General features: G+C 37.6%; 1 protein-coding gene across 1 annotated transcript in view; it reads right to left on the reverse strand.

Moving 5' to 3' along the window:
* KDM6A (lysine demethylase 6A) overlaps positions 1-26515 on the reverse strand; it is a 119079-nt gene that overhangs the window by 42121 nt on the left and 50443 nt on the right. The window contains 9 exon segments of the mRNA XM_014310661.2: positions 505-600; positions 1258-1413; positions 1855-1989; positions 2554-2773; positions 3122-3220; positions 5753-5879; positions 10617-10710; positions 14216-14250; positions 17404-17458. Coding sequence (XP_014166136.1) covers positions 505-600; positions 1258-1413; positions 1855-1989; positions 2554-2773; positions 3122-3220; positions 5753-5879; positions 10617-10710; positions 14216-14250; positions 17404-17458 — 1017 coding nt within the window.

Genomic DNA, 26515 nt, shown 5'->3' on the forward strand with positions numbered 1-26515 from the left:
TTCCTGACAAAAAACACCCAAAATAAGATTTCCAAACTAAAATATAGCATTTCATAGAATGTGCTTATTTGTTTATGCAATTTGATACAAGAAGCAACCTCAGAGGAAGGGAAGATATAACAATATTTCCACACCTCCTTCAATACCCCCCACACTACAGCAAGTCACCAAACTCACTGTGCACACAGGTGTGACAATTTGCACATCTGTCTTTAAAACATCATAAGAAGAAAGTTACTGTATGTACTTTATAAATTATAGAATTCATACAATGTAAGTGTTCAGCTTCTGCTAAAGATCATTTAGTTTACTAGAACTTATCTCACATAGAAAGGCCACAAACATTAGAACAACTTGAACTTCACCCTGGGAATTATTTGGGAAGTATTTTACACTGAATTTCAAGAATGTGAAACCAGAACATGTCCCAGGTTTATTTTCTTAAAAGGAAGAAAGAAATAAACAAAATATTTAACAGAGCTTCTGAAGATCTCCCATACATACCTGTAATTTCTGTGGTGTCAAGCACCAAGAATGAATTTGTTGCTGTACAGGAGGATGTGACACTGTATGGCCACTGCTCCAAACATCTGAAGTATTCTGAGAGAAAATGTTACATTAAAATGTGTGACTATCAAAGGGCCAACATAATTTCTTTTACTATCTAGATTTTATCTTATTTATGAAAGAACTACTAATTGTTTCAAGAAAATAATATAAAAATATATAATAGTAAGAATGCACTAAAATAACCAAGTCTTATTCTATCATTCCCAACAGTATCACAGTAGTCTGAGGAAAAAGTTAATGATACCTAATACCATAAGGAGAAACAAATCAAATTATGCAATTAACTTAAATGTATGCTACTTTTAAAACTGAATACTTTATCTTCTGTAACACTATTACATGATGATGAAACACTTGAATTCTAAATATAAGCAAAGGCAATAGACAGGATGACATGATTGTCTCCCTCTCAATCATCAGACTACAACTGCACTTCTTTCTTCACTGACACAACTACAACTGCAGTATAGTGCCACCAATGTGCACTGCCCTTATGCACCTCCTGCCTGAGCTGGAATCTGATTAAACACACCACTGAAAAATGTTTTTTAAAATTTCTAAAAACATTCCCCACCTTGATGCCAAAGGATTAAAATTTACAGCACAAATTCTGTGCATGCTGTATCATTTCAATGCATATTTGCCATATAATTTTGGTAGGGGGCTCTAGTTCATCAGAATATATACCTTTGTTGGACTAGATGTTCTTTTCCTCTTGGCAGGACTGGTCAGGTCATCTACTTGGCTAGAAGGAATCATGTGTAGTGGCAAGGATTGCTGTGAAATTGGTGTTTGAGTGAGGCCTAGTACAGGTTCAGTATTTGGATGATGAGGTTTACAAGCCTAAGAATCACAGAAGGAAGACAAAAATATGGTTCTATATATTCTTAATGCTTTCCTTTCAATTTTATAATTTTAACAGCCCACATACATTAAAAGGGCCGAGTAGATATTCTGAAGCTGATCTCAAAAACTGAAAAATCAGTTTCCATATGGTCATCAATGGAGGAATGTGTACCTTTCATGGGATTATTAAACCACTGCAGCATTTCTATTTAAGATGAAATCTTTTAAAATCATGAAAATCCACAAAGGTTCTAAATTGGTACCCCCATATTTCTCCCACATTATCGGGAGCTCCTTGATCTAATATCCCTCTGCAAATAAATCAAAGGCTTCTTTTAATAAAAGCCAATCCTATGCTCAATAAAATAAGCTTGACCACTACAGATTGTAAAGAACCCTTAAAGCTGGGCACCTGCAGAACATAACCCAACTTCTCACCTGCTGTGCTGTGTTCATGGCACCCTGCCTGGAGGTAAGCTCTGCGGGGATTGGTAGGCTCCATGCCTCCTCAATACTAGGAAGTAATTTAGTTTTATTCTGTAGACTACCTTGTGGAAGGTTACACAACTGAGCCTAGGAAAAATTATGTAAAAAGCAAATTTAACACAAGCCTACTTTAGTAAGAGCAAGTCCATGAAATCTTCCTAAATGCTGTAGCTAATTATGTCTTAAAGAGAGGACAGATTTAAAATTTTGGGGTTTAGAAAGGTGCTAGGTATAAAGAGGGTAACCAGAATATAAACCTTTGTGAGAATCAGAACAAAGATGAGCTCTGCATTCAGAGGTCTCATAATTCCTTTTTTCTGAAATTGCAAACAAGAGTGAAAGATAGTGTGGTGCATATTCTCACTATATGTTATGAGAACTTAAAAATGTAGACAAATACAAAGAAAAAAGCAAAATGATGTAAAACAGTATGCTTTGATTAAATGTGCAAAATAGGGTTTATAAGGAATTAAGTTCCACTTAAAAATGAAGAAATAAAATATTACAGGCTATGATATGCTTACAGTACACATGAAAACAGGTTAAACACACCACAAACAACTGCAAGTTAAACTCCAAGTGTGTGACTTCTCCCCTCCCCTCTGCTGTGTGTTTGAAGAGCATTTCCCCTGCTTAAAAGATTCGTTTTACCTGTAAATACTTTATCCGTGCTGCAAGTGCAGAGGTATTACTACAATTTTTGCTCCTAGTTGCATTTAAGTAGCATTTAATGGCATCCTGAGGCTGGTTGCAGGACTCATAGAGTGTGCCTAGGTCCATCCAGGCTGCAGCATGGCCATGGTCCAATTGTACAGCACAGATATAGGCCTGTAAAGCATCCATAGGCTGATTTTGCTGTTGGTACAGCACACTGAATAGAAAGATTAGTGAAGTTGAGAATTAATAACAAAGTCAAGACACAGGCAACTCAAATATACACATCCCTCCCCAACCCCTTAATAAATCTTGGCATTATATAAACCCCACTTATAAGAAATATATAAAACTTAAACATTGTATGTAACATATTCAGTATTTTAAAACACTGAGAAAGGAAATTTAATTCATTATTTAAACTTCAAATCAGACAAGTCTGACAACATGGGTGTATAAATAAAAAAGACTTTACAGTCCCTCTGAGTTCACAAAAAGCTGATATTCTTTATTTATATATATTAGCATGGAATTATATCATTGTATTACCCTGTATCATTCTTACCCTATTGAACACCATGTATCTGCACTTGCTTCTGATTTATCAATAGATTGCCTATAAGATATAAAGGCATCCTGAACTTTCCCAATACTTGAATAGCACCTGGGAGAAGAAAAGAAAGAACTTTGGTAGTATTTATAGTAGGTAATCATTGAGCATGGCTTACCAAGACCGATCTGATAAATGTTAAGTCATGCAAATACACACTCAACATTTGCTGTTTCTGAATGCCAGGCACAAGCAAACTCCAACATCTCAACATGTATTAGTAATTATTTATTTAAGCCCCCCAAATCTACTTAAACCCTGGATTACTACATTTGTAAGGAAAACAGTAATCCCACATTTGATAGATTTGCATTTCTTTCACTGGTGATACCTTATCAGTCAATAAAAACAGTATTTATCTACAGATAGCATTACAGTGAAACAATTAAGTTACCTATTTCATCAAACAAATGGCTATAAAACTTAATGTTCTACGAAACAGAATTATTGAGAGATACTGACCAACTCAACCAGGATGGTCCCTGACTGCCTGGGAGGCTTTTTATGTGCATTTCTTGCATCTCAATCATATTTAAGTAATGAACAAACCAGTTATTTGCACTGCATATACAGAGCACCCAATTTTGTAAAAGTTTGTGTGATTCTCTATTTTTTACATGTCTTACTTTAATTCCTCACATACAAATTCAAAGGTAATCTGGCATTAAAGAGAACTACAGTTATACCACATAGAACGATACCTACCCTTCTAAAATTAAAAGCTCCAAATAAAGCCAAGATCAAATATCCATCTATATATATTTACTAGTTTAATCAACAATAACTCTGTCCTGTATTGTTTGTAACAACCTTGCCTGTTGGAAAAAGAACTGACAACTTTCAAAACACATAAATAACAACAGAATTTTTTTTCTAGTAAATAATAAAAAACAAGCAGAACAGTACAGGCAAAGGTTTGTCAAACATGCTACACTCTTTCAAGTATTTTTGAGGCATGGTAGGAAATGAATACAATAAAACATAGCATTACTTTGCCTAAAATCACCCATTAAGTCTGAATACAGTGTTTTAGGAGATTGTTTTAATGCCAATCTAACCCAACGTCCAACAGACGTGTTTCACTCTGCCTGGGTATCACACACACAAAGCCTCTCATTAGGGCAGCACTAACATTAGGCCCCCACAAGACTTTGGCAGATGGAGTTTTTCCAGTGAGAGACAAGGGAGGTGGTGATGTATTTTAAAAGATAGCTTTGACCAACTTGTTATCTGGTTTGGACAACCAGCAGAGGAACAGCTCAAGGGAATACATGAGTAGAGAAAAAAGAGTGAACGCACAACCCCATAACCCTCCTTGTTCTTCTGCCAGAGAATGGACTGGAGAAATGGGGCACAGAAACATTTTTGATCTAGTCCTCGCTGTAAAGCAAAACAGATGCTCCCACTAAATTTTTCATCCCATTTCCTGAATTCTCTCCCTTGTCTGCAGGGTCCTAGGCTTTACCCTGACCACCTGAGAGCAGCTGCACGTGTGGAGGAACTCCAGTGCCACCATGCCTGAGAACTCAACTTGCTCAAGGCACCTGGAATGGGACTACTGAAGAAAATCCAGGATTTTAGCCCACTGGAAGATAAGATGCACAAGATAATCCCTGGCTCATTTTCCCCTTTCCCCCCACACCTGCCCTGCCCCTCTGCCCCTCACACTCAGTGCTGGCTGGAGATCCCTGTCTTACAGGAACAGCTGGAGAAATATTATGAGCATGACAAAATCAAAAATGGGTTCCAGCTGTATGTGACCAGAATCCCCAAGAATGTCAGCTGGAAGACACTGAGGTTAGGATATTCATTTTATTTTTGCCTTGTTCTTTTTAAATGTATTCCTCAACAGAAGTGATGTGTTCACAAATGGACTTGAATTGCTCTCAAAGCTTTCCCCAAAACCCTAGTATTTCTATAGTTACTGCTGTCTTAAGTGAAGCACTCAATGTTCTTAAAAAGGAGACCAGAAAAACTCATCAAATTTGTATGATTTACATCTGGGAACGTTATTTTTTAAGTAAAAAATACTGTCAAAGGCTACAAAATTAATTGAACACTTAAACAGACATTAGAATGGATCAGTCTGAGCCATACAATGCTGTGTATGTCCTTTAAAAATAGATGTCTGCCTAGGAAAATATTTGTATTTCAGTGCAAAAACTGAGATTAGGAGGGAGATTCTGAGAAAATAAAGAGAGAAAGAATTATGAAAAAGGTATGAAGAAAAGTAACAACATTCAAAGAGGACTTACAAAAAAGAGGGAGAGAAACAGGTAAAACCAGGCTGGATATATTCAGATTACTGTAAATGTGTAGATCGAATAATAACTACAAAACAGCAGAGTCACTTGGGTAACATACTTCATTTCAACTTCTAATCCTTGCTCATCCCAAGTATGTTAGCACCTTGTCTTTTCAAACACTTCCCAGAAAACTTAAGACTTCAGTAGATATATACATACTTTCCCTTCATTTTGCCTCTGACAGGATTAAGAAGAAAAACAGCATAAGATACTCACAATAATGAGTATCCTCAAAAAAATTTACCAATATAGTTAAAGTGTCTATAAAATCTTTTCTTACCTTCCAAGGAAATACCAGGATTGACCAGAATTTGGATCTGCTTCTAGAGATTTCTGGAGATACTGTATAGCATAGCTTTCCTTGGTTGCCTTGTCTCCAAGCTGATCCACGGTGTGATGCATCCAGCCTACAAAAACAATCCACAAATGAGAAAAGAGAAATTCCCCAAGATCATTGAATACTCTGGCACAGCAGGCCCTTGTAGCACTGGTGTCTCTTTAAAAATAAGAATATTGAGCAATAAAGCCACTTGTATATACATCACAAAGTTTTAAAAACTTTTAAAGCTCTATACTAAAATTACAGGACAAAAAAGAGTTGAAGTTAAAATTACTCACATGTAGTTTTAAAGCACTTTTTTGGGTTTAAATAATTTTCTAAGAGATTAGGAGCACAATTATGAACTGCTCAATCTTCTACTATAAAAGTGAATATTAATGTCTTTCCTCCTCTGAACATAGAAGAAGGAAGATACCTTCCCTGACACTGTGAAAAATGCCACCATTCTCCCTGTCACACATAGCAGTTATGGTTTTTATACATATACATATATATATAAAATGTGTATTATCTACATATTATCTTGTTTACTCTTTTTCTTCTAAATTCTTGTGTTTGTCCCATATCTGCATTTGGACTAAGAATTTTTGCACCTCCACTTGTATCTTTCTTACATTGTCATTTCCTCCTCATTAATACAACGTATTTTCCATTCACCTTGACAAATGCCATCACCTCTCATCTACATAACAAATTAATCTAACCACACACGTCATATTCTTTCAAATGCCTTTTCTTCTTTCATTACATTAGACAAATTATTCATCCCCACTTTAAAGGCCTCCCACAACCCATCCTCCCCAATAATATTTTACATGCTATTAAAATGCATTTCTGCTCTAGCACTGATGCAAGGCTTGGTTACCACTTCAAACAAAGCACCTTCATCACCTTTCTCCAGCTGTTCCTCATCTGCCTCCAAGCTCAGATGGAATTCCTTCAAGCAGCCACAAAACCATCTCACTGCTGTTCTTACAATGAGTACAAACAAGGAAATCTTTTGTGGCCAGCAGCTGGCTTGCTGAAATCGCTGCATACCACAGGGCTCAGCAATGTCTTGTTGTTTGCTCAATAGCCATGTATTTGTCTTAACAAGCCACTGCTTTTCAGAAAACATTTGTAAAATGTAAGATGTGACAGAAGACTGTCCCTGTCACAGCCATAAACAGCCCCTTGGAGAATACTATGACAGCAATTTCATAAACTACCCAAGGTTTGTATAAAGTTCTGGTTAGTGACAGAGTTGAGCACACACCTGCACTGCCTGTCCATTTACAACTTCTAAGAGCTAAACACTCAGCACCCTAAATTTGTGCTTTTTGATGAGTCTAACTACACAAACAGGCAAGACTGAGAAAGAGCTGATGGGTATTTGCAGGTTCACTTCACTCTCTGTAATTACACTTTCCTTTATGATTTTTATTCTACCTGCTTGATACAGCTCATTTTTTTATTCCATGGGCTCATGTTTGCTAACAGGACACCACACTTCTGCAAATGGAATGCAAAATTCCAAACTTTAACAAAGGCAGTAGAAAACAAAATCGCAGCTACTCAACAACATTTGCCTGAGGTGGTCTCAGAAATATCACTTGAAAATTATGGTCACAAGCAGAAGTTCAAATATTTCATGGACTGCAACAAATGTCAGGTAAGGAGTCAGGTTGTTACAGTGCTGAAAAAAGTATTTTATCTTGACTGAAAATCAATCAAGTAAAAAATTTACCAACTGGGGCAAAAAAAACCAAAAAACCCAGTGATTTTTGCAGTCACATAACACAACTTTGTGTCATTAAATTAATAAACAAGCTATGATTTTGATTCAAATCCCAAGCCTCTGAAGTTCTTCAGCATACAGAGAGTACTCATGCTTTACAAAAAAAGGCTTCGCTGAGGTTGGTTATTGGAATTCACCTGAGTAACTGTACATTAAGGATTTATGTACCAGGTGCTGTTCCAGACAAAGCCTGAGATAAAGATAATAGTAAAGGAATTATGAACAAGGGTAAAAAAAGACATTAAACAATTTCCTTTATCTTTAGAAATGTTGTGTGCCTATTTTCTGTTTCATCAGTACCTTGCTGGATTGAACGATAACATGTTGTATCTTTGTGAGATCTTTACTGAGGTTCACTGATAAAAAAGAACAAGTCTATTTCTAGGAGACAGAAATGAGAACCAGCAATCCCTATCTGGCTTCTCTGCTGAAACAAGGGCTGCTTCCCAATTTTATCTTCCTGCACAGGGAGTTAAAAAAGGTAGAAAGCAAGAAAGGGAGAGCAAACAAAAGTTTTCCACTAGAATAGCACAGGCAGGGGAAACTGGATCTGTTCTTAAGCATAAAATGAAGAATATACATAAAGAAGGTAATGGAAAACCCCTAAGCTGTGCAGTTTCCCATTTCCAAGACCTATCTCCAATTCTGAACCAGCATAACTGACTACTTTCCCACTGCTGGGACATTTTTAATATGATAAACCAAATCACAGGCCTTGTCCACAGATCACATATGCTCCACGCTCTTTTGCAGGTCTTTGCAACCTCATTTGGAATAGATTTGGAAAAATCCCTCTGATGAGCTAGCCTAGCTCATGAGTCTTTTTTTTTCATGCTTATCAATCATTCTCACAGTGAACTTGTGGCAATCACTTTTTCTTTACTAAATGTGAGTTTCTCTGAAGACATTAAATTCTTTCCCATTTCAGCACCTCAGATGCCTCATCCAATTTCAGAGACACCACCTAGGAATGCCCCCAGCCAAAAATAATTGGAATTGCACTTGGGAACTCTAAGCTGTTTATGTTGTTCTTACACTCCTTATCCAGCAGTTGAATACAGCTGGAGAAAGAATACTGGGACAGATTTGATCTTCAGTCTCATTAATTTAATGTCATTTTTGGCAACGTGATGAAAATAATTGTTGTCTGGAAAGGAAATGGAACAGCAAAGAGAAGGAAGGAAGATCTTACTGTGATGTCTACCTGAACTAGTCAGCACTCATCAGCTCAACTGGGTATGTGTTTATCTGGGAATCACAGGGTTCTCCTCCACAGTCACAGCTTTGGAAGCCAGTAACAGGAACAAAGATTTTAGTAATTGTCTCACAAGACAAGTAATTCTCTGAACTTGCCTAAATTCCAATCTGGCTCAACAAACATTAACTAGCAAAGGAAAATAAACAAAAGCTATTTTCAAACTGATTTTTGCTGTCAAAGTGAAAAAAAAAAAGAGTTCAATATACAAATACAAATATGTTTTGACTGGGTTTTGCAAGTAGCATTCTGGCAGATGGCAGGTATTTTCTATTATTTTTTCTAAGCAGCAGTGCACCACCCGGACTGTGCTTCCTGAGGAGGTGTTTTTATTACCAGCTGCTAAAGACTAAATCTGTGATAAACACCAGACTCTGATAAATACCACTGCTAACAGAGCAGAGCAAAGGAAAAGGCATTATTCCTTCAATGGTCCAGTTAAGACCACTCTATCCCTTTCTCCACATAGAAGCTGCCCACAAAACAAAACTGGGTGACCTATGCTGATTGAATAAAGAGAGTTAATCCAGTTTTCAGACAGCAGACAATTCTCAAAGTCACTGCTCTTACTGCTAGCACAGAGACCTGTGGCAGGATTTTATGAATACAGACATGTGCCTTTGCTTCTATTGTGGCAACATACATCAAACAGAGATGAAAAAGAGCTGGTCAGCTCTTTTGAGAAGCTTGTCTTCCACTGATGAGATGCACAGCCTTTCTGGATGAAACTGCTGACAATTTATACTAGGTGACATAATACCAAGCTAAAAAAAAATAAAATTTGAAGGGCTTACTGAGATGTAAGCAACACTGTCCTGTGACAGCAAAAAGAGCAACACCCAGAGTCCTGCAGCAAACTCCTCCAGCAGTTCCACTTGTGATTTCACAGACATGACTCAAAATTAGCCCACTGATTTTGACATTCTGTCACAGAGCACAAATTATCCCACTCCAAATCCATACACAACCTGCACCACAGAGAAAGAAAGCTCTGTGGCCATAACTTAATGCCAGTTACAAATTTGAGTTAAATGACCACTACGTGAAGAGAGGAAAAAAAATAAAAATGGGCATAAGCAGGCTAAATTAATATTTAGAATAATAAATTAGATGAAGAACATGGAGAAGGTGAATGAAGGAGTTCTGTACTGGGTTGAAGAATTTTAGCAAAATATCCTGGAAATACTTTTATATGGTATAGAGGACAAAAGCATTTTATTCTATCTACTTTTTAGAAATTCTGGGCTAAAAATTGTTTATCAGCTTTCTATAAACACAGAATATGACAATTTAAAAAAAAATCCTTTTCACTTTTTATGTGGTTTTTTTAATGGAACCTGATGATAAACCTTTTAGTTACAGAAGCTGGTTTTCATTACACAGTATAATTATAGTGAAAGAAAAGGTAAATTTTTCACTTGCCATGTTTTTCTAGTCTGACACAGAGTATTTAGTTTTTTTCAAGGGATGATAACAGAGGCAGAACAGAGATCACAGAATTCCAACTGCTGCCCTCTTTCTCTGAGAAACCACCCTCTCACTGCCCAAAATCTAACACGCAAGAGATGTTTAATTTTGCAATTTTAATCAAAATATTTTCCTCCTCTCTTATTTACTTGATTATGCTACATGTTCTATTTGGGTGAAAAATCTCACATACCATGCGCAGTGTGTCTAAGACTCCCTTTGGAAATGGAGCCTTAAAAAACACTGCTGAAGGCAAAGATGGCAAAAACGAAACACAGAGGAAAATAAAAGTTAATTTTACATACCTAACTGCTGTAAGACAGTTGCTTTTACTTGTGCAGGAAGGTTTTCGATCTGCAAAAGCTGTTCATAAGCTTCCTTTGCAGAGTGATACTTTCTCTGCAAAAGGAAAAAAGTAAATGGATTAATCATAGAGCTTACAACAGATCACCAATAGCAACGATTTCACAGCACTGACAGCACACAAACACATTGACAAAAAATTCTAGAATTTTTTTTGCATACAGTGCATATGAAAGCTTTAATGAGTGACATGTATATATGGCAAGAGAATCACTTCTATAAATATAGTATTTAATAGAAACTGTCTACTTAAAATAATTGAGGGAAATTTGCAAATTATTAAGATTTTGTCAACTCCTCATACATGCATTATCCTTCTTACACTACAATATTGAATATTCTGCTTTTAAGGGGAATACTTGAATATGAATCTACATCTGAGAAAACCCCACACAAATTCTTCCCAGGAAATTTGTAACAAAAACCAAGATCATCAGTAATTGGTGGCTGGTATAATTTTGCCTCTTTCCTTCCTTTGGTATATTTGAACTGCCTCTTTCAAGGTATTTGTTGTCTTGCTAAGAGTCCCACCACATGTAGAATTAAAAGCTTTATGCCTAGATAATGAAGGTTTAACATCTTATTATCTGCTGTATAGTTTAGGTGTGCCTACAGTCTAGACATCCTCAATTTTCAATTACCTACACAAACAGGTGTTGGTACAAGAAACACATTTTCAGGTTAGGATTGGGGGTCTTTATTGACTTTTGTGAACTGTATGAGCTATTTTGTGCACATTAAAGGTTAAGACTTGTCAATAATTATTTGATAAATTCTTTGGTAGTAAATTTATCTTCACATTTCGTAACAATAGTTGCTTAAAAATGAATGTGTTTTAAATGTTCCACTATTCTGTGCCTCCTCTTCCCCAAATATGCTTTTAGGTAATTCAACATTAGACTTCATTCTGGCAAAGAGATGAAGAGTGCATTAAAATAAACTGGGCCACCTAAATGCAAATGACTGTGGCTTAATTACATTTGTTTTAAGCAAGGAGAACACAGTAATCAGCATTGGTGTTTTGAAGGGACAACTGGGAAGAAAACTAAACAATTAAATACCTAGTAGAATTTAGAAATGTCATCAAGTTCTTGAAATCTCAAAATCACAAAAGACAAATTGGTGATTTAAAAACCTTATTCTAGTCAGGAAGAAAAATTAAAGCAGCAATTACATACTTTCAAATGGAACAAGGGGAAGTTGGTAGAAAAGATTTTTAATTGGTGTTCATGAAATGCAGACAACTGGTAAGAAAACAAATAATATAAATAAATAAAATATCCATGTCCAGCAAAGAAAAACAATCAGGAAAAGATTTTAAATTTAGCATCGGGAACAAAATTTGTAGTTTATGACTATGAATGTTGAGCAAATGAACAGAAGTTCACTGTAGAAGATGACAGTGGAGGCAGCAATCTAGATGTCAAATTAGGTAAATATTAGTGCCTAACATCCACACTTTATAAAAAAATATGTTTACAGGCTCAGGTTTTAGAAAGGCCTTTTAAAATAGAGCACATTTTCCAGACCTAGATTATTTTTTACTTTTGTTATTTGTTGTAGCATTTATCCTTTAGAAATCTGATTACCTATATGCCTTAAAATACTAACAAAACCTGTCCCCATGTTTACATTTGGGTTTATTTCATCAAATCAGAATGGTTTGGGTTGGAAAGTACCTAAAAGATCATCTAATTCCAGCGCCCTGCCATGGCAGGGACACCTTTCACTACATGAGGTGGCTCAGAGCTCTGAGCTGGCCTTGGACACTTCCAGGGACAGAGCACCCACAGCTTCTCTGGCAACCTGTCCAGGGCCTCACCACCCTCATAGGGAAGAACTTTATGCCTCTATGCTAATTCCAAAGTCTTTGATGTTTGTTGCATCATGAATGAGCTTAGAAATGGAAAAGGGGAGGAGAATCCAATCCAGCATCTTTCTTTAGACACTGTACAAGCCATCTCACTTCCAGAGGTGAAATATTAGAAACCAGCATTAACCACTGCTAATTCTCATCAGCACCAGGCTTGTCTCTTGTCCAGAGCCTGGCAATCCATCATTTAAAGTGCAGTATTGTGGTACTTAATTAAGAAATAACTTTTTCATTAATATTAAGAGAGTAGATAATTTTCAAGTATCTGGAGGGGTTCAAAAAACTCTTTCACTGTGTCCTGTAAAAGAAACCAAGCAACCAGCCTGTCTCCAAAACCTCTCTAATTGTGTCAGAGGTTATATCCAGAATGAAGCCAGGACTCTTTTGGTTATCAGTCTGTCAAATTCCAGAAAACAAGATACCTCTCCCAACCAGAACTGTGAGACAAACCAAACCAAAGAGCAGAATGCACTGAAACTTTTCTGCTCTGCCTTGCATTAGAACAAAGCTCCTGCTGCCTGTAATTGTCAGCCAGAAAGCACAGCTTAAGCACAGCTACCACTACTCACACAAGACACCTGGCACAGTGACCTGGGGGGTTTAACTTCCTTCTGATCTGCTGGAGTAAAACAGAACTGATGTGCTGAATGGAATCTGGATGGTAGCCAAGTAAGAACCACAACAATCCATGAACTTATGGATTAATGGTGCTTTGGCATGGCAGATTTCTGTCCTGTCATACAACTTTGCACCAAAAGCCCTCAAAAGAAAAATATCCTGTTTATCAGATTCATATCTATTATTTATATAGAAATACTTCAGGCTATTTTTCATTGTGCCATCAAAAGACAGCACTTACTTTCTAACTGACTGAAAATATAGTTTGTGTCATCCATTTCATTTGCAACAGGTTTTGTTTCCACATCACATCCCTTCCTCAGTCACATGATACCTACAGATGTGGTAAAAGGGCACAACATCTCCATCATGTAACCAGTCAGACTAGCTGTCTCAGTAGCCACTTGGTTTCAATTTACTTATACTCTGGAAGCTCAGGAAGTGTTCTGTAATTTCCCAAAAGATTCACCTGAAAAGCTCTGTGGTAGGATTTGACCCAGAATTAGTACCACAGCTTTATTTGCTGTTGACCACAGATGCCTAATGCCACATGCATCAATTTGATTTGAAAATTTAAAAACTTTTAAAATTGCACTTAAATTTGAAAATTTCATGTCAAATATACCTAATATACTTAAAAAGCACATGGGCAACTTGTTGGGATTGATTCTGTGTGTGTATATGAGAAACAACATGAATATATATAAATGAATTGAGAAACTTCATCTTTTTAAATCTACATATAACCTTTTAAATAAAAATAGAAGCTCCTAGAAGAATTTTCCTGAAAGTTCTATTTTGTGAAGTTTTTTTGCACTCAAATTGGGAGATCAGTAAATATATGTTTATTAAGATATCTAGTCCATTTTATTTTATGACACTCCACACACAAAGTATTTTTAATTTAGCCAAAGAAAGTCAAGTTTCTTGAGTGATTCAAGACTTTAGTCTAACTTTACTAAAGCATCTACAATCCAAATTCCACAGACTGATCACATCACATAGTTTGGAACTCAACCACAATTTATGAAAATGAGCTTAAAAACTTACCTGGATTTCATATAAGTGAGCAATGTGAAACTGAACTGTAAGAGTGGGAAAATCAAAATTATTAGTTTTAATGAACAACAGCAACTGCAATGTTTTGAAGTGAGGGATAAACAATGTTTCAAATTTATCAATGCAAACCCAAGACAAATTAGGTTTTGAAGATACCAAAAGTATTTTTTACATTGATATTTTACATTTAATATACTAGACCTGACAGAAAATGAAGATCCTAACAAAGCACAAAAACTGCAAATAGGTATTGAGAAAAGTAGTCCATGATTTTATTTGTGGTCTGAAACACAGAGCCCATTAACCTTTCAGTAAACTTAGCAATAAAATCCCTGGAAGCTGAGGTAAGAGAACACAGGTAGCATTTTCTGTACATAACCAAGCTAGAAATAAACATTTTCATTTATCTGCCAAGAAACAGACTAGCTGGGTTACACAACATTATGTTACACACTGCCAGTTTTTTATGTGATCTTAAATTTAGGTGCTTTTTCTTCCTTTTAGGAATTGCCTTTCCCTTGTTAAACTGAATCAGAAGTGTTAATTACAGATGATACTTTGACAGTTAACGTTAAGCATTTTCAATTCCTCACACAAATTGCCCAGAATGCCATAATACCACCAGCAGCCTGTATGGGCAAGAAGATTGCTGGCTGGAGAAAGAAAAATGGGTTGTTCAAGAGGAAAAGCAGAGAGAAAATTACCCTCACACTGCTCAAATTATCACAGAAAAGACTTGAGAACTGCTAACCTGGACTATCCATGGAATGGTAGATAGCTAAAGCTAATTGAGATAAATGTAATCCTCATTCTGCTTTGATGAGGAAAGAAAAGTTCCTTTGAGACAGACTTTTGCTCCATGTTCATGAGGATTACAAGTAAGAAAATACCTGTGTTTGAGCCAAGCTCAATTTATTTCAATTACACAGATTCTCTCCCTTGAAGCTACAGGAAAGTGTGACACCAAATTACCATACAAACAGGTAATATGGAGTTCAGGGTTTCACTCTGGGTCATAAGGGAGGGAAAATATCTCCCTTTGTGCACTGCTTTGTCCTCTGCTGTAAAGAAGGAAGCCAAGCGCACTTTGGAAACCAGGTCAGAATAAAATGCATCATCTAAAATTTTAATAAACTTTTTGTGTTCCTTGTTAAAGGGCACGTAATACACCCATTATGTTCACTGCATCATCAAACTTCACTCTGTACTGATGAAAGAAAAGTCCTGCATTTGTTTCAGGAGTTCATTATCTAAAAAAATCTATCTCTTATTTTTTTCCCTCCTAACAAAACCCTTTCAGCGTGAAGCTCCAAAATGAAGTGATGCCTTGGAGGGGAAAGGAAAATTAAAGGTGTCTGATTAGAGACTGCCTAAACAGGAAGAAGAGATGCTTAGTACTCAAACATTTCTGCTGGCAACACACTCAGTGTAATGCTGCTACTCAGCCAGCCCTTAGAAATGCAAGAGGGAGGATTAAATGGAGCATTTAGTGAGGGTACCCAACACCCTGGGGCTGGGCAGGGGTTCAGTTCTCCTTCCAGAACAGCACAGGGGGACCTGGCCAAGCCCCTCTCAGTGCTCTTCACCCTCCTCCTTTGGGTTTGTCAGGCACTGACGCCTTTACATGGGGCCAGCCCTGTCACAGACACATTTCATGAAAAATCCTTTTCTTAGAATCTTTTCTCCTGAGAAGTTGAGAGGCCTCAGAAACCAAATGTAAACAATGATTATCTGCTGCTGTGGAATGCAACAGGTGCATCTTTGATTGGTCTCATGTGGTTATTTCTAATTAATGGCCAATCCCAGTCCAGCTGTCTCGGAAACTCTGATCAACCACAAGACTTTATTATCATTCCATTCCTTTCCTTTCAAGCCTTCTGATGAAATCCTTTCTTCTATTCTTTAGTATAGTATTAATATATAATTTTCTTTTAATATAATATATATCATAAAACAATAAATCAGTCTTCTGAAACATGGAGTCAAGATTCTCATCTCTTCCCTTGTCCTGGGACCCCTGTGAACACCACCACAATTGGTGATCCCGAGTGACGAAAACCTCCACAGCCCTCTACATAAATCTGGGGGCAGAGGGGACTGGAGGGGAAGGGTTAGGAAAACCTCACAGAAATTCAGAGGTTTAGTGAAAACCCATAAAGTTAGTGAGAAAGAATAAGAACAAACACAAAATACAATAAAGAATCACATCACTGGTAGTAAAGTAATAAAAGCCTATTGACTCTGGGAGAATTCTGCAAATTTTTACAAAATTATCTGTGTCTGTTGCTGATAAGTGACAAAGCTTTGAAGACAGCCTTGAAGCACAGCTGGCTCCTTGATACAGCCAGTGGTTTCAGTCACATGAACAAACTCCCTTTCACTACCTTGCTGATACAATATTCACAGTTCCATCCAGTTTTTAAAGAAATGCTTTTAAATATCATATCCAATGCCCCTGAAGTGAGATTTGGGAGGTAACTTTAGCTCAAGCATGAAGGTACCTTAAAAACTGAAGGAATAATTTCCTTCACAACTCTCTGCCTTTTAATTCTCACAGACTCCAAAACACAGGGAAACACATGTTTATTCTTGCATACAATTCCACTAATTATGGATAAATACCTGCAGGACACTCTGTTACAGCCTACAGAACATTCTGCCTATGATAGATCACACTGCACTAAAGATTAACATGTTCAAATACAGACTAATATATAGTTAATATCATAAAAACACAAAAAAATCAAATATGGAGGTTTTTTTTCATATTTCTACAGTAAGATTGATGCTGAATTTTGGATCTATAAATTTAAATTGCATGAAAATAATCACTGAAAAGTTACAGATTATCAAGATGATGCAAACTTTAAAATAATTGGTATTAAATGTGTGCCATGGCACAAGCTCCAGGTCTATAAATATATAAAAAGCTTCCTCCAGAATTCAAGCCTTCAGAGTAATGAATAACCGAAGTCTCAGTTTTTACTTATTCCATTTAGTAAAACAATCCACAATTCCACTGGAACATCTGTCTCCACAGAGAGAGGGAGACAGGTTTTGTAGTCTCCCTCTCTCAGTACCAAATCTTTTAAGACCTGGTTCATTAAAAATTCATTCAGTTGCAAGCATAAGACTTAAAAAAAGATCCACAACAAAATAAATACTTATTGGTTACTTACTTTCAGCGTTAGACAAAGTGCAGGGATTGCAGTCAATCAAAGCTAACTGAAAATGCTGGAAAGAAAAAAGAATTATTTGCTTTTCAAATGAAGTAATACTAGCACTTGGGCAAACTACTAAGAGTAAATCAATTTTATACTTGAAAATCAATACTCCATTTTACCATGTGTCTTAAAAAACAGTTTTCAATTTCTATTCAACTGTTTACTAGAGGAAAGTAATTTTTTTTATTGCAAACACTTCAATGCTTCTAGGAATGTAAGATAGTAACAGATCTTCATAAAACAACTGGGGTTGCATCTGAAATTACGAAGGCATCAAATGAATGGTCAAAAGTGGAAGATTAAGTTTTTATACACACAACTGGGACTGCAGACACACCAGCTCACAGCCTCATGGAGATAAATACTTAAGCACTCAATCCATCTAGAAAAACAGAACACTCTCCCTGCAAACTGAGTGATTTTAAGTATTTAAAAAACTGAACTCTTGTCAAAAAGAATTTAATATGAATACCTCTACATTAGAACATGAATTTATAAGGAGTTCATAAGTTCTCATCTCCTCCAGATGTTGAGAAAACTCCAGTTAAACATTGAAACTTGTATAATTTTAATCAATTTTCTTTAAGGAATACAAAAAAAATCTTTTAAAACATTCTAGGTTCTGAGGTAAGTTTTTCACTCATCTATGAAGAAGGTCACAAGAACAGAGCAATGAAGTCTGTCTGCAAGTGTCATGTTAATTCAATGATCACTACTTAATTTGAGACACAAAGTGTATAAAAATGAACAGCTCAGGCACAGAAACTCCAGTGCCTGAGCTTTTCCATAATTTCACAAGGTGTGAAATTTCAATTGACATATTAGCTCAACAGAGAATAAGGCCTAAGAACACAGGAGCCTAGGAGTCACCCTATGAAATTCTACTGTTAATGAATACAGTTATTTACAAAACACAGTGTCAGGTGATTTCTAATATACAAAACAGGACACTTTAGTATACTTTATTTTCTTAGCACAGAAATGATAATTTAGATCAAACTAATATATTATATAATATTATATACATTTTAGCATGCCAAACTAGGTGGCACTGGGAGCCTACTGCAGTAGCTGGGAAGCAAAAAAAGTCTGTATTAATGGATAGGTGCAACACTTTCAGTATTGTACTCAGAGCCATTAGATTCTACTTGACTTTCCTCATGGTCATAATAACTCCCTGAGTACAGTATGTCTGTACAAAACAGATCTCTAAGATGTGTAAGATTTTATCAGACCATCACATTTCCAAAAAACCCTAATTTTAATAGGGACAAAAAATTAAAAAATTAATGTATTATCCATAACAAGACATAAGAGAAATGCTGACACTTCCATAAGCTCTGACATACACTGTTGCAGCTTCCTCCTCCCTCCCTTAATCAAGATAATTTGTAACATTTAACAGCATTTAAAAAATGAACCAAACTCAAGCTGAAAAACAACACAAAATCATGATTTATAATGAACATTTTAGCAATATCCCCCCAAAAGAGAACACAAAAACCAATGGATTCACACCATAAAATAACTTTTTAACCTTAGCACAAGCATTAAACAATAGCTTACAAATATTAAATATCAGCTTATTTCTCTGCTGTCTGTTCCTTCCCCTACTGCTCAGCAGGCAGACAACTTAAGAGTCTCCCCTCACTTACATTGCAATGCAGGTTGAGTGCCTCAGAGACATCCTTTAGTCTGTTACCATAGTGATCCTACTAAGCAGACAACTTTAAAAAAAAAACCCTAAATAAAAATAAAATGCTCTATCTTAAATTGCATTTTGCCTGCCAAAAGAAAAAAAAAAGGCTCTGGCCTGTACAACTGAGTGTTACTGATCTAAAAGGTACAAAATCCTTCCTGTACAGATGTGTCATCTTGCACCATCACTTACAATTACTATGGAAAGATAAAGCAGAATGGAACAGATTTGCTCTCACCTAGCAATGCTATTAGAAAAAATAAGCAGATCTAAAGAAAAAGGATTGACAACTGTTCTACAGCAGCTCTTCTGAAGGGTTACTGCAGTGAGACTCACTGATAGAAAGCAGGCAACCATGCAAGAATAGCTAACCATTTTAATATATAAGTATGCCAACAGTATCAAGTGCTATACAGAAAAAAAGCAGAAATATTCTCAGCAATGCCTCCTAAAAAATTAAATATTCACTGTTACAGTAGCCAACTTTTGAAATTCAAAAATCCACATTATGAAAATATTCTTAGTGGGATAAATTTCTATTTGCACTGTTCACTAATCTACAAACGATAAAGAAATTGATAAACCAAAGCCAGTGACTACAGAAAAACACACCATTTTGCACTAGACAGTTATCACAATTAAAAGCAATACACAGAAACCCCAAAACCTTTCAAACCAAGAACCTCTGAAATGCACACACACGAGCAAACCTACACCTCTTGCCGGATAAATAATACACAGCTCCCCGTTAAGTACCTAAAATCAGACCCAAAAAACCCCCATGCACACATTCTAACACATCAGCCAAATGCAGATCCACTAATCACAATTACCAGCACCAAAAAAATTAAAAAATAATAATAATTTCCAACTTCCATTTCTGCAACCAACAGCAGCGGCTGGCAAACATCTGCACCCCTCTCAAATATTGCAGCACTGAGCTGGCTACTGCTGTGTGGAATAGTTGTTATGCAGGAGAGGCCGCTGCAGCTCAGAGACGACACACAATACCTCAAGGCAGACAGCAGTCTATAGAAATTCAAATCCCCAGTAAGAGGATTTACCTAGAAGGCAGTGTTCTGAATGTTAAAAACTAACAGGCTCTTCTCAAGGACTGCGGCTCAAGGCACAGTCACAGAATCCTTTAGGTTAGAAAAGACTTTTAAGATCAGCCAAGCCCTAAATCACCTTGATTTGTAGCCATCTGTAATTGCAGAGTTATCTGCAGCCCATTCCATCTCCTCTGGAGTCCTGACTTTCCTCTGATTGTGGAAACAATTCCAAAGATAACCTTTCCAAGGATGAGAGGTACAGTGGATTCCATATAAAGAGAACTGATGAAAGCACTAGGTCTGGTAGTAAAGTAACAGCAATCTGATGCTGATTTAAGTAACTTAACATGCTTTCTCTCACAGAATTAACACCGATGCTTTCAAATGTAACAGGAAAGTACCCAAGGTTTTGTTGTTTCTTTAATCAATAAATGACAAAGGCAAAACGGACCCTTTTCTTTTCAGTGCAAGACTTTCAGTACTGTCTCTGTTTACAAACCTGAGACCTCTGTAGTGATTCTACTCCCTCCTCCTCGCCAGGGTGACATCAGCAAGTTTAATAGTTCTCAGCTCTGCATATACTCAGCAAGCAAGGCAAGCCATCCTCTGAAACCTGACAATCCTCACCGACTTACCATGAAGGAAAGCTCCATCATGACTCAGTAAAATTCTGTCAGGAGATGGCTTTTTCTGCCTGTGTGACCTAGGTGTGATGGCCGTGTTGCTCAGAGCAGCTTTTGTTCAGATAAGTAGGACACGGAGAGCCTTGTGTAACCAGCTGGGGCAGGGTGCCAAGCCTCCATTTGCCAGGCATCTCTGGGACCAGGGGAGAGGGTCAGGAGAGGACACGCTCCATGTGCAGCTACAGCAGCTCATCCTGCTGCTCTCCACTGCTTTCTGAGCTCAGAACAAATTCAGCTTGCAAGAGAAAGGTTTGCGTAGTGTAAACACTCAGGTAGTTTTGTCCAATATTCAAAAAAAAAAGCCAACTTACAGACAGGAGAAAAAACCAAACCCTGCTGGAGGACAGAAGGAACAAAAGCCACATATACAAATACTGAATAGCAGCAGTGTGCTCTGAAAAATCTCTTCTTCTGACAGGCTCTAAGAGAAAAAATATTTTCAAACAGAAAGATCACGCAAGCTGTATATTTGCAAGCCATAAAAAGGCTGCATCTGAATTTACTGACCAATATCCTATACAGTGATTTTCACAAAGCTATCTCAACACTCCCATTTGCCTCCACCTTTGATGCATTATATTTCTGCAACATCAGAATTCAGCTATTCCTGTGCTAACAGCCTGACAGACTGCCAGCAGCAGGGGAATGTCACAGGAATGGGGATGACTGGGAGCTGCTGCCACTGCCGCAGCACCAGCGCTGAGCCGCCCCAGTCGGGGTCGTGCCAGGACTCAGCCTCCAGCCCCCACAGCTGCACAGAAAGCTCAGCTCAGTCCTTGCTGGCGACCTGTGCTTACACTCTGAGTATTTCCTGAGTATTGTGTGGCCAGCAGGAGCAGGGAGGTCATTCTCCCCCTGCACTGGACACTGGTGAGGCTGCACCTTGAGTGCTGTGTCCAGTTCTGGGCCCCTCAGTTTAGGAAGGATGTTGAGATGCTTGAGCACATCCAGAGGAGGGCAACAAGGGTGGTGAGGGGCTTGGAGCACAAGCCCTGTGAGGAACGTTTGAAGGAGCTGGGGTTGTTTAGCCAGGAGAAGAGGAGGCTTAGAGGTGACCTTATTGCTCTCTACACCTTCCTGAAGGGAGGCTGTAGACAGGTGGGGTTGTTCTCTTCCACCAGGCAGCACTGACAGAACAAGAGGACACAGTTTCAAGCTATGGCAGGGAAGGTATAGGTTGGATATTAGGAAAAAATTTTTCACCAAAAGAATAATAAAGTACTGGAATGCTCTTCCCAGGGAGGCGGTAGAATCACCATCTCTGGATGTGTTTAAAAAACAGACTGGCCATGGCACTTGGTGCTACAGTCTGGTTGAGGTGTTAGGGCATAGGTTGGACTGGATGATCTTAGAGGTCTCTTCCAATCTCATTATTCTGTGATTTCTGCTGCCCTGAATGCCAACCCTGCAGTTACAGCTACATGTGATGAAAGTGGATCTGATCTGTCTGGATGGAGGCGTCTCTTAAGGAGAAGGTCCATGAATGAAGCTCACCACAATCAATGAGTATCATGAGCTGGAAAGGACCCAGAGGGATCACTGAATCCAACTCCTGGCCCTGAACAGAACCATCCATAAATGTCACACCATGTACCTAAAAGCACTGACCAAACACTTCTTGAGCTCTGCCAGGCTGGTGCTGTGACCACTGCCCTGGGGAGCCTGTTCCAGGCCCAGCCACCCTCTGGGGGAAAAACCTTTTCCTAATATCCAACCTAAACCTCCCTGACACAACTTCAGGCCATTCCCTCAGGTCCTGTCACTGTCCCCACAGAGCAGAGATCAGTGCCTGCCCCTCCTCTGCCCCTCACAAGGAAGCTGTAACTGCACTGAGGTCTCCCCTCAGTCTCCTCCAGGCTGAACAGATCAAGTGCCCTCAGCTTCATATGGCTTCTCCTCAAGGTCCTTCACCATCTTTATTGTCTTTGGCCACTCTCCAATAGCTTCATGTCTTTTTTCCATTGTGGTGCCCAAAACTGCTCCCAGCACTCAAGGAGAGGCTGCCCCAGTGCAAAGCAGAGCAGGACAATCCCCTCCCTTGCCTGGCTGGTGATGCTGGCCCTGATGTCCCTCAGGACAGGGATGTCCCTCCTGGCTGCCAGGGCACTGCTGGCTCATGTTCAACCAGCCACTGACTGACTAGAACATCCAGGCCCCTTTCCACAGCTCTCCACCATATCATTCCGCAGCCTGTCCATACACCCAGGGCTGCCCCATCCAGGCAATAGGGATATCTAGAGATATTAGTTGTCCCACCAATACTCTTAGATTGAATGCTCAACTTCTGAACCACCTATTCCTCTTCCCACGGTGTGTTCTTCCCCACTTCCCAAATGACTGAAGGTGCCACACAGCAGAGAAATTCAGTTTTAGCACTTACTCCTCTTTGTAATCATGGCATTTCTAACATACACCTGAAATTCTCTTTTACAGGAATTAGTCAAAAACAGTCTACACATTCATACACCTGCAATTCTCTTTTACAGGAATTAGTCAAAAACCCAAGTGAAACTAGGTAAGAGAGAATAAAAGAGAACACTCTGTAGGGCAGACATTGTGGGATCATTATCCACTGTCAAAACCAGTCACACTAATAACTCTCCTGCAGTTTCATTACAGTGCCATGCTGCATTAAAAAACTTCCACGGATTTACTTCTTCTATGTCTTTCCACCACTGACATATGCAAACTGCTAAGACTAAGAGAGAAATTTCAGTCCCAAGTGCTGCTTTCCAATCACTTACATTTTTATTGAAATTATCTTTGATTAATTTCATTTTGCTTTCCACAAAATGCTTTTTTGTGTGAAGTGCTTGAAATCTTTGATAGGCAACTTGCAAAGCCCTTTACCTTGTTTTTTTACCTAAAAAAGTAGCTGTTCCTTGTAGAGTTCAAGACATAAAAATAGAAATAAGAAACTAAAACATCTCATAACCACATGTATTTTGACTAGTTACTTTTAATAATTAAAATGCATAAGGTTTCAATGTACAATGTTTAAACTTAAAAATTACTAATTTAAGCCCATTCAAGAAAGATAACTGGGTGGTTAAACAACACATGAAGGTTCAATATCAGAAATTTTCCTAAAATTTCTTCTTAGGAAAAGAAAATAAAAATTTTCCTAAATACTTGTTTATTTATTGCTCAGAGAAAGAACACAAAACATGAATGATACATCTATAAGAGTTTTGTGCTAGCATATAATAGCTCCACTAGCTAAAAATATCTTTCATAATTATATATATACAGGAGAAATATTTGAATAAGTGCTAGAAAAGGGTCTGACTGACTATAAATAAATACTTCAAGCTGTTCATCGGTACATCAGCATTTAATTTCTTTATATTTCATGCATATTCATACAATTCATGCACATTTTAATTCTTTTGCAGACTTTTTCTTATCCTAATATAAGCAGCATGTCTTAACATTACTAACAAATGAGAATCTTTAGAAGAATAATTAAAAAATTAAAATTATATTTAAATTGATGATTTACGGGCAAGATGAAAGCGTAAGCCTGAAGCAAACTACTGTAATAACTGGTTTGTGTATAAAGAAGGAGGAAAAATTTCTGTAAGTGAAAGACAGAATCAGTATTTCTACTAGAAGGCAGATAATTGAAAACATGAGAAACGGAGTTCTCATTCTTTTAAAGGTTTTGTTACTGGGTACAGGATGCCCCTGTAATAAAACCAAGTAAAATTCCCAAAGCAAAACATTGCTTTGTTTGTTATAACCAACCTGCTCGTGTCCAGCATTCCTACTGACCACCCATTAAAAAAACTCACCACACAAACCAAACAAAATCCAACAAAACCCACACAATTTCCCTACCACGAATCTCCAAACAAAAACAAACAAAGCTTCCCCTCAATAAAACCAAACCCTCAGAAAATCTGGCCTCCATTGATCCCTCAGTATTATCAACCTAATAAATATAAAAAACAAAGATTTCTTTTCTCCTTTAAGTATGAATTCTGCATTCAAAGGGCTTTCAGGATCACAGCTCTAAATGCCTACTAAAACCATGAGACTTCAACAGCACCAAGCAGGATGAGCACCTCAAGGTTTCCCACAGCTGTCACCTGGTGCTCAGCTCCCAGGTCTCAGAGGGCTCTGGAGCAGCACGTCATACAGGAATGTCCTCCAAAATTCTCTTTGAAATCTTTCATTCCCACAGATTTTCTAGAAATTGTTTAAGATTCAATAGCACTTAAGAACTGAGACACACATATGAGACGAAATGATTACATGCACCTATGAAAAAAAGGAGGCCAAATTTAAAAAAATACATTCAATAAATAGGAAAATGACCATGACAGGAAGTGGCATGTCAGAAATAATGCAGCATGAACTCAGAAGGATGAATATTTTTTTCAACTGCATTTATCCAGTGAATAAAAAGATACATTATATTCTTAGAGATCTTGCTTTATTCTCTTTTCAGATTATCACGGTGCCACTACAGCTACTTCCATGGAATGCAGTATTCCTTGTGTCATTTCAAGGAATTTCTCATTTATAAGAAACAGTGAACAGGAAAGGGGCAGCAGGACACGGTAAACTAAAAAACCTGGACTGTGAGGTAAACCTCAGTAGCATGGTGTTTGTACAGTCATCAATCTACTAAAAAGAAATCCAACCCCCAAATCACTGCCAGTTGATTTTGGAATTAATTGTACTTTTCTGATGAAAGGGGCAAACTCAGCTTTCATGTCTCACCTCTGAAGGTAACACTGCCCAATCTGCCAGATTACACAAGGACCGTTTTTTTTCAACCAGAAGGGTCACTTTTATTCCCCTTCATGTAAACCTGAAGGCCAAGTAATTTCCAACAGTATTGGTGTTGCAAGAGTTTATGGCAATGGGGTAACAGAGAAAGTCAAGGATTCTCACAGTAATTTGCAAATCTTAACTGTAGAACAGGCAAAACCAATAATTGATTTTGAAAAAACACTGGGAGTTGATTTTATGCTTGTTAAACAGCACTCTAGCAATTATCTTGATCATCAACATCTTAAAATAGTAAAAATTAATTTTGTGCTTAAATTGCTTACATTAAATACAGATGATTTATGCTAATGCTCTAAAATTGTGAAAAACATGGAATGTATGACCTTCAGACTTCCATCTTCCCCCTTTGCCTGAAGTCTCTTACTGACAATGCCTCTCACTGACAATGACTCATCTGTTGGCAATGGTTTATTCTTAGCAATTACAGACTTAACATGAATGTTTAAATACCATCAAAAACATTATGATATTTCAAAGTACTTTAATGCGACGTTGGTACAATCTGTGAAATCCAGAGCAGCCACAAGCGAGTAGCAGATGAAAAAGCCATTTCCACTTTCTGCCTCTCTGTGAATGGGGAGCTCAAACTGGGCAAGGAGCCCCAGGAAAAAGGTCTGTGCTCAAGGCCAGTCACAGGCAGGCTGGACCCCAACCCCCTTAATTACTCTCTAAAATCCTGGATCCTTTTAAAAAGGTCATCAAAATCAAAAACAGCAGAAGACAACTCTGTCTTTTCATTGCTTTGGGTTTCTTCTCTTTCTTTTGTTCGAAGATGAGATACTCTGTGTCTCAGAGAATGAGACAAACATTGTGTGACAACATCCCTTCACACT

The sequence above is a fragment of the Geospiza fortis genome, unplaced genomic scaffold (genome assembly GCF_000277835.1).
Source record: "Geospiza fortis unplaced genomic scaffold, GeoFor_1.0 scaffold159, whole genome shotgun sequence".
Taxonomy (NCBI): domain Eukaryota; kingdom Metazoa; phylum Chordata; class Aves; order Passeriformes; family Thraupidae; genus Geospiza; species Geospiza fortis.